This window comes from Tupaia chinensis, unplaced genomic scaffold, assembly GCF_000334495.1.
Source record: "Tupaia chinensis unplaced genomic scaffold, TupChi_1.0 Scaffold000323_1, whole genome shotgun sequence".
Classification (NCBI taxonomy): Eukaryota; Metazoa; Chordata; class Mammalia; order Scandentia; family Tupaiidae; genus Tupaia; species Tupaia belangeri.
Genome location: NW_006159817.1, coordinates 1,479,395 through 1,488,339, shown reverse-complemented (window position 1 = coordinate 1,488,339; position 8,945 = coordinate 1,479,395). Strand labels below are relative to the sequence as shown.

At 55.3% G+C, this 8,945-nt stretch overlaps 2 protein-coding genes across 2 annotated transcripts in view; one reads left to right on the top strand and one right to left on the bottom strand.

Annotated features, from left to right (window-relative positions):
- The window catches only part of CFAP73 (cilia and flagella associated protein 73), a 9,917-nt gene extending 3,348 nt beyond the window's left edge, over positions 1-6,569 (top strand). Inside the window, 4 exon segments of the mRNA XM_006151692.3 lie at positions 1-19; positions 833-1,054; positions 1,261-1,419; positions 5,999-6,569. The exon segment at positions 1-19 is cut by the window's left edge and continues 182 nt beyond it. Coding sequence (XP_006151754.1) covers positions 1-19; positions 833-1,054; positions 1,261-1,419; positions 5,999-6,082 — 484 coding nt within the window. The 3' untranslated portion in view covers positions 6,083-6,569.
- A 165-nt stretch (positions 6,570-6,734) lies between these two features.
- DDX54 (DEAD-box helicase 54) overlaps positions 6,735-8,945 on the bottom strand; it is a gene marked incomplete in the record, with an annotated part of 40,672 nt that continues 38,461 nt past the window's right edge. Inside the window, 2 exon segments of the mRNA XM_014589032.2 lie at positions 6,735-7,261; positions 8,483-8,595. Coding sequence (XP_014444518.1) covers positions 7,029-7,261; positions 8,483-8,595 — 346 coding nt within the window.

The window sequence follows — 8,945 nt, the reverse complement described above, 5'->3', positions numbered from 1 at the left end:
ATGCCAGAGGTGAGCGGGGGCGGGAGGCCGGGCGCTCTGCGCCACCTCGCAACGCTGGGTGGCCTCAGGGGCAGTTCTGGACCGGCGAGCTGGGGCGGCGCTGACTGTATACCGACAACCATGTCTTACCGACCGCTCTGCGTATACCACGGACACGCTTTGTTCTTGACTCTTCCGTACGATCCAGCCACGTGGGTCTTGTTATTGTCAGCCCTATTTAATTATTTTAAAGAATTATTTAATTTTATTTAGTCATTCAATCATTTTCATTTGACCAGAGAAAGACACACAGAGAGAAGGAAAGTCCTAGGTCCGGGACTTGAACCGTGGGTGGCCATGTGGGAGTGTCCAGTGCCTTTAACACCGCGACACTTTTCCCGCCCCCTGTTCCTTCCCCCCCCCCCCCTATTTACTTTTTTACTAAGGTCAAGCAACCAGGCAAGTGGAGGAGGTAAGGAGGCATCCATATACTCAGGTGGTGTGGTTAAGGGCGCTGGACTCCCACATGCCTGACTGTGGTTTGAGTCCCAGACCTGGAGGCTTGCTTTTTTACTCTGTCTTCCTCTACGGTCAAATTAAAATGAATGAACGAATTAATTAATTAATTAATTAATTAACTTAAAATAATTATTTAAAAAATATTAGTTGAATGAGTCACTGACAATATTAATCACAGGTAGTGAAGCTTAGCTAGGATTGATGGGGAGGTGGGGTGAGAGTAGAATCCGAGTCCCCAGCCCTGTGGCTCCTGCTGTCCCCACTTCTGAGGATGGGGAGGAGAGGGGGCTGCAAACCCTCATGAGTCCTCTCTCTCTCCTGACCCCCGTCCCAGTTCCAGGAGGTCCCCGAGCTGGTGGCGCGTTTCGACAGCCTGGCTGACACGCAGGCGGCGCTGAGGCTCACGGAGCGCGAGCTGCTGGCGGAGCTGGAGGCGGCGCGGGCGCGGCTGCAGCGGCTGCGGGACGCCGAGCAGGACGAGCTGCTCCGGCAGGGCCAGCGGCGGGCGCAGCTGCAGGAGCGTCTGGAGGCGGCGCGAGAGCGCACGCTGCAGTGGGTACGGCCTGCCGGGGCGAGGTGGGACCCCAGAATCTCCGCGTGGTGGGAAAGGGAAATGCCAGCCGGGGCTGGTGAGGACAGCTAGGGCCAGGCTTACTCCGGAGGGACCGCTGCGCAGGGCGCAGGCAACGTTCCCGCAGCGCGCAGAGTCTCGCCCCTCTGCACCTGACCACCGGAGTTCAGGAGTGGGCCGGCTCTCTCCAGGAATCCAAGTGGATTCAGATCCAGAACACCGCGGCTGAGAAGACCCTGCTCCTGGGGCGCGCGCGGATGTCGGCGCTAAACTTGTTCCAGGCGGTGTGCCAGCATCGGAAGCAGACGCCGGCCCTGGACGTGGAGGACACTGAGGGGCAGCTGGAGCAGGTGAGACGCCTCCTCATGCCACCTCCAACCCCCAGACACTCTCTCTTCCCCAGAGTAAGGGGCCTGAAATCCCAGTCTTAGCAACAGCTGCTGGGTTAAGCACGGCGCTCCTTGCCCCGAGATGGGCTTGGTACTGACAGACACCATATGCTTTTTTTTATTATTATTATTAAATTAGAGATTTTTTGCTATAGAGCGCATGTGCTTGCCAGAGAGGAAGCGAGAAATCACCGCCTAGGGGGGATGGCCACACCACATTCCCTTCTCCTCCAATCTCCTCTCAGGATTTTGGGTACTGCCCAGAATGATTTTTTTAAAATATATATTTATTTATTTAAATTTGACCAGAGAGGGACAGAAAGCGAGAAAGTGAGAAAGCAAGCTCCCAGGTCCAGGACTTGAACCATGGTCAGCCATGTGGGAATCCAGAGCCCTTAACCACCACACCGCCTGCTGGCCCCCAGCCCAGAGTGAGTTTTAAGCTACCGGGTCCTGGACTCGAACCACCATCGACTACATGGGAATCCAGCAACATAACCACTATGCTGTCTGCTGGTCCCTAGACATGATATGTTTACCCAGCAGTCCGTCTCTTCTCCCCAGATGAAACAACACAGACAAGTGTAACATCCCTAAGAAACCAGGAGGTCAAGACGCCCATTTTGCCTTCCATGAGAAGCAAAGACCCAGCACCCCCAACAGGGTCCCACTCTCGGCTTTCAGCCAGCCCTGGTCACGGGCAAGCATGTGCCCCAGCATAGGCAAGGAGCTCTTGGACTTGAACTGGGAGCCTTCCCCCGGGGAAATGCCTCGCAGTGTCCTCTTTTACCATGGTGCCGCCATCTGGCCCTAGGCTCTCTTTTTTTTGTTGTTACGTTTTTGCTAGAAGGCACATGTGCTTTGCCAGAGAGACAGAGAAAGCATCCCCCTTAGGCCGTGGTCATGCCATAACCCTTCCCCCTCCATTTCTCCTGCTTGCAAGTACTTGCACCCAGTGTTTCTCAAGCCGCCGGGTCCGGGATTTGAACCACAGTTCCAGCTGCCTTATAACCACTGGGCTACAGAGCTGGCCCACCTAGACTCTTTTTTTTTTTTTTTTTTTAAAGGTTTTTGCTATACTCGTGTGCTCAGTGGAGAGAAACAGAGACAGTGAGAGGGAAAGTGAGACATTACCCCTCCCCCACACACACACAGGCGGATGGCCATGCTCGGTCCCTCCCTTCTCCTGGGCTCTTAGACACATACACCCAAACACATGCCTGGCATGAATTTCAACCTATCAGGTCTAGGACTTGAACTGAGACTGGCCATGTGGGAGTCCAGTGCCTTAACCACTTATGCCGATTTTTTGCTATGGGGTATGTGTGCTTGCCAGAGAGACACAGAGAGACAGAAAGCAAGAAATCACCACCACCCTCCAGGAGGGATGGCCACAATCTCTTCTCGTTATCTCTAGAGATTTGGAGCACATACAAGCTGCCGGGTCTGGGACTCGAACTGTGGTTCCACATGGGAGTTCAGCAATGTAACCATTATGCCATCTGCTGGTCCCCAGACTCACTTTTAATGATTCCCTGACCTAATGCTCCCCATACCTCCAGACCTCATTTTGCCTAAGAAAGGGGAGGGGTGGGGTTGAGGGATTGAGCTGCAGTCTGTCTTTCTACACAATGGCGCCACCGAATGTCACTGGACAAAGCACGCCTAGTTTTTCTGTGCACAGAGGTCTGTTCCCCTCTGAGAACTAGAAGGATAACAGAGACAACCCCATACACACCCCCGTTTACTACTGTCCCGCCCCAGCGGCCAGGATTGCAGCCGAACCCCAAGAACTGGGTCACGGAATGTGCTTTGGTGCCATTCCAGTCGGCCGAATCCACCTAAACCACTGTTCTCTCCAAGAGTGGCCCAGGTACCCTACAGCACCAGGACCACCGCAGGACAGACCGAGGCTCAGCTGAGGGGACACTGTAACGTCAATCCCCACCCCCACAATTCCCCTGGTCTCCAGGCCTGAGGTTCACAGGCCCTGTAGGCCACAGCAGCTGGCCAGAATCCAGGAATAGTTTCATTTTCTTAAAGATTTATTTATTATCGGGAACCAGCAGTTAGCGTAATGGCTATGTCGCTGGACTCCCACATAGTCGACCGCGGTTTGCGTCCCGGACCCGGTGGCTTAAAACTCACGCCGGGCGCGTGTGCGTGCGTGCCCAAGATCCCGAGAGGAGAATGGAGAAGGGATTGCAGCGTGACCATCCCCCCTGGGGGGTGATTTCTTGCTTTCTGTCTCTATGTCTCTCTCTGTCTGTCTGGCGAGCGCACGCGCCCTATAGCGAAAAAAACTCTCCAAAAAAAAAAAAAAGATTTATTTATTATTTTTTTTTATGAGAAATCTTTGCTATAGGGTGCATGTGCTTGCCGGAGAGATAGCGACAGAAAGCGAGAAATCACCCCCCAGAGGGGATGGTCACGCCGCAGTTTCTTCTCCATTCTCCTCTTGGGATCTTGGGCACGCACGCACACGCGCCCAGCGTGTTTTGTTTTGTTTTTTAAGAGGTTTTGCTATAGGGCATGTGTGCTCACCAGAGAGACAGAAAGCGAGAAATCACCCCCTTCTCCTCCATTCTCCTCTCGGGATCTTGGGCAGGCACGCACATGTGCCCAGTTTGAGTTTAAGCCACTGGGTCCAGGACTCGAACCGTGGTTGACTACACGGGAGTCCAGCGATATAGCCCTTATGTCAACTGCTGGTCCCATGAATTTTAAGCTGCCAGGTCCGGAACTCAAACTACGGTCAACTACGTGGGAGTCCAGCGACGTAACCATTATGCCATCTGCTGGTCCCATATTATTATTATTATTTAATTTGCTATAGGGCATGTGCGCTCATCAGAGAGAGGAAAAAGTGAGAAAGCAAGCTACCAGGTCCTCGAACTTCTGTCCACCATGAGCCCAATGTCTTTAACCACTATGCCATCTCCTTCTGGCTCATTCATTGCAATTTCTTTCTTGTAGAGGTTTTTGTCTTCGGGCGCATGTGCTCACCAGAGAGAGGGAAAGTGAGCTATCCCCGGGGTGGGGGTGGGGGTGATAGACATGCCACAATCCCTTCTCCTCCATTCTCAGGATTTTTGGCACCTATGCACACATGTTGTGTGAATTTCAAGCCTCTGGGTCTGGAACTTGAACTGTGGTTGGCCATGTGAGAATCCAGTGCCTTAACCACTATGCTGCCATTGGCTCAGAGATAGCACCCCCCCTTTTTTTTTTTTTTAAGAGATTTTTGCTATTGGTTGCATGCACTCATCAGAGAGAGACAGAGACAGAAAGTGAGAAATCACTCCCGAGGCGGGTTGGTCACACTGCAATCCCTTCTCCTCTCAGGACTTTGGGCATACATGCACACACACGGGCCCAGCGCAAGTTTTAAGCCACTGGGTCTGGGACTCAAACTGTGGTCAACTACATGGGAATCCAGCAGCATAACCATTATGTCATCTGCTCGTCCTGATAGGTTTTTATTAAGAGCGATTTTTGCTATAGGGAGTGTGTGTGCTCACCAAAGAACCAGAGACAGAAAGCTAGAAATCACCCCCGGGGGGATGGCCACGCTGCAATCCCTTCTCATTCTCCTCTGGGGATTTTGGGCACAGCCTGTTTTAAGCTGCTGGGTCCAGGACTCAAACCATGGTCAACTACATGAGAGTCCAACAACATAACCTTATGCCATCTGCTGGTCCCCAGAGATAGTTTTTGTTTGTTTTTAGTTTTAGTTTGCTAGAGGGCACTTGCATTGCTAGAGACAGAGAGGGAAAGTGAGAAGTCACCCCAGGGTGATTTCTGGACCATGCCAGTCCCTCCTCCTCCATTCTCCACTTTGGAATTCTGAGCACACACACACACATGCACATGTACCTGGTGGGATTTTCAAACCACTAGGCCCGGGACTTGAACCACTCAGTCAGCCATGTGGGATCCAGCCACCTTAACCTCCATTATCACCTGCTGGCCTGAGGTAGATATTCTAAAAAATTTACTTCTGGGGCCGGCAGGTGGTGTGGGTCACAGGCACATACCTGCCACCACGCCCACTGAGAAACAAACCCGGTCCTCCGGCATGGCCCAGTCTCCCAGGCAGCAGCAGCACGGCCTCCATGCTGACCTCAGGCTTTTTTTTTTTTTAAGAGAGATTTTTCGTATAGAGTGCATGCTTTTGCCAGAGAGAGAGATAGAGAGAGAAATCACCCCCCAGGGGAATGGCCACACTGCGATCCCTTCTTCTCCATTCTCCTCTTGGGATCTTAGGCACGCATGCACATGCGCCCGGTGTGAGTTTAAGTCGCTGGATCCAGGACTCCAACCACAGTCCACTACGTGGGAGTCCAGTGACTTAACCATTATGCCAACTGCTGGTCCCGGGCCTCAGGCTTTTAAACTCCAGAAGAGCTGAGATCTGTCTCTGTGTCTGGGAACTACCACCAAGGCTGTTCCTTTCATGGGGTCTCCAGCCCTCAGCCTACCCTGCAGCCTCCCTGGGTGCTGGGCCCCAATATGATTTGGTTGTGTCGGGGGTCCCCAGGTGAAGCTGTTCATCCTAGACCTGGCCGCCATGCTGTCCAGCTTTCCTCAGGCAGAGCCTACAGCCCCCGCCTCCCAGCTGTGACCCAGGTGAGCAGTGGGGGTGGGGGGAACCTCTGAGGGCCCTGGCCCAGGAGAGGAAGTCTTGTTCCCTGCAGGTACAAGCCGAGGCTGCCTGTGGTGCCACGGGGCTCTCCTGAGGACAGGGCTATGTGTGAGGCGTCTCACCCGTTCCCTGGCCTGGGGCCAGCCTCTCTCCAGGAAGGTGGGGGACACTAGCAAGCATCTGGTACATGACAGTGCTTGGAACGGGGCCGGCACATGGCTGATCCTATTGTAGATGAATGCTGGTGACATTCCGCAGAACAGGCCCTGCCAGAGGGCTACCTGGCCGCCATCCAAATGCAGGTCACTGCTCACCAAGGCCCTGCCCACTGTGGAGTGGGTGACAGGTCCACCCTGAGAACCCAGCTGCTGGAGCCACCCCTGATGCCCTCGGAACCCTGATGGGGACAGTGTAGACCCTGGCCCCATTTCCTGTGTCCCCAGTCCATGCCCAGCTGCAGGGCTGTCCTGCTACTGGCTGGTCCTCTAAGCCTCCTTTTCCTCACCTGCGAAATAAAGTCACCAGCAGAACACATCCCCAGGGGGCCCTAGGGGCTTGGTCAGCTCGCAGGTTCTCAGCTCATCCCCATGCTGGGTTTTAGTACCTGGATCTGCACTCAGGGGCCCAGAGGTCCTTGGCAAAGGTTTATTCTGTTAAGAAATCCATCCTTACAGCTGAGGCACTCGGGGCTCCCACGTGGACGCAACCTCTGAACCCAGAACACGTAGAAGCAGCAGCAAGTTAACCTTGGCAGCCTGGCTTTGCTACACACCCTTCGAGTCTCTGCTCAAAGGTTTCTGTCTCAGGCAGACCGCGGCTGTCCTGTGGCCACAAGGCACCCATCCAATGATGGCTCTCGCGGGGAGCTCCCCCAGTGCGCGGTACATAAGGGCCAGGGAGAGACCGCGCGGCTGCGTGCTGGGCCTCACATCCGCTTCCGCATCTTGCCCTTCTTGGAGGGGGCGCCCCGGCCGAAGGCACCCTGTTGCAGCTCCCTGGCACGGCGGCGGTTGCGCACCGAGAGCTGCTTGAGGCCCCCACGCTGCAAGAAGCGCAACTTCTGTGTGCGGCGCCGCTGCTTCAGGATCTGCTGCTTGGTCTTGAGCTCCGAGCGCACGCGGCCTACGGGGGCCCCTGGGGCGCGGGGCTGGGAGGCACCTGCCAGGACAGCGATTCAGGGAGCTCAGCGGTGGGGCCCACGCCCAAGGTCTGCTCCTCCCAGAAGTTTCCTGCTGCTCGGCCCTGTGCCCTGCCCTGTGCTCTCTGCTGTGGCCCCAGTGTCTAGTACCCAGTAGGTCCTTAATGATGCTTAAGCAGTCTAGGGTAGTGGTTGATAGCATGGACCTTCAGGTCAGAGCTGCAGAGGTTCAAATCCCGGCCGTGACCCCTCCGACCTAGGGCAAGTCATTTCACCTCTCCGTGCCCCAGTTTCCCTGTCTATGAATTACGAATAACAGCGAATTCCCTGTCTATGAATTACGAATAACAGCGCCTACCTAATGGGACCCAAAGTGCAAAGGAGTTTACCCGTGTAAGGTGCTTCGAACGAGGCCTCAGGAAGAGCCTCTACTCTATTATTATTATTCCAGGTTTTTACCCTAGGGCATGTGTGCTTGCCGGAAGACAGAGACAGTGAGAGGGAAAGTGAGAAATTACCCCCTAGGGGGGCGGCCACACTGCAATCTCCATTCTCTCGGGGTTGTGGGCGTGCATACACACGTGTGCCTGGCATGTTTTTCAAGCCCGCTGGGTCTAGAGTCTAGGACTTGAACCATGCAGCTGGCCATGTGGGATTCAGCTGCCTCACTGCCGTGCTGCTGGCTGGCCCCCAGACCCACGTTTTGAGGAAGATCCTTGCTCAGCTCCCCAGTGATCGCACCCTCCTTGAGCCAGAGCTGCCCTCGTCAGCTTTTGTGAGGTGACTTTCCTTACAGTGTCACTACAAAGAGCCTCTCCCTCTGGCATGTCCACAGAGAACAGTTCATGCACCGTCCTGCCAGGTCCAGCCACCTCAGCTGCTCTTTTGCAGGTGGAAAGATGGCCGCACAACAGCACCAGGCTCCACCCATGCATTCCCTAGGTTTCTGCACAACTGGATTAATTAGTCCCCAGCCCTAAATTACCCAGGTTGCTTCATCTAGATGTGGGAGGGGCCAGGAACAGCGCACTGAGGGGCACAGGTGGTGCCTGTCGGGTGGGGCTAGAGGGACAGGAGTTTTGTGTGGCAAAAGTGGGGGGCTCAGGGCTTTGGCAGTGCCACCCTTCCAGACCCAGCTCTGGGGCTGTGCAGCAGGCCCTGCATCTGTGCCTCAGTTTTCCCTAACCTGACCACTGCTGCCCTGCCCACTTGCCCGCTCACTTCCCCATCCTGGCTCTCACCTTGGCGGCGGCCTCGCCTCCCACCTCTCCTGTCTGGACCTCGCCGGTCGGATGCCCCTTCTTCCTCCGAGTCCCGGTCATCAATTTTCTGTTTCTGTTTCCACTTCTGGTAGCTGAGAATGGGCGTTAAGGAAACTCTGGAGGTAACTTGAAGGCCCTGGGCTGGCCCCCAGCAGATGACAGGTCCCACTTGGTGCTGTCATGGAAGCCCCAGGCGAGGCTCTGCCCAAGTCCCACTTCCAGCTGTGGTAGAAGCCACTTGGCCCCGCCCCTCCGGAGCAGGTGTGAAAGCTGCCTGGCTTGGCCCTGGGCTTGCACTCACAAGGAGCTCCAGCCCCCAAAGGGGCTGTAGAAGCTCGGCCATGCCCCCTCCCTGCCCCTGGCAGCCCCAGAGCTGTTGTAGAGGCTTTTTTGGTCCCCCCCCCCCCCCCACCCCCCCCCCAAACCCCCACCACCCTGTCGT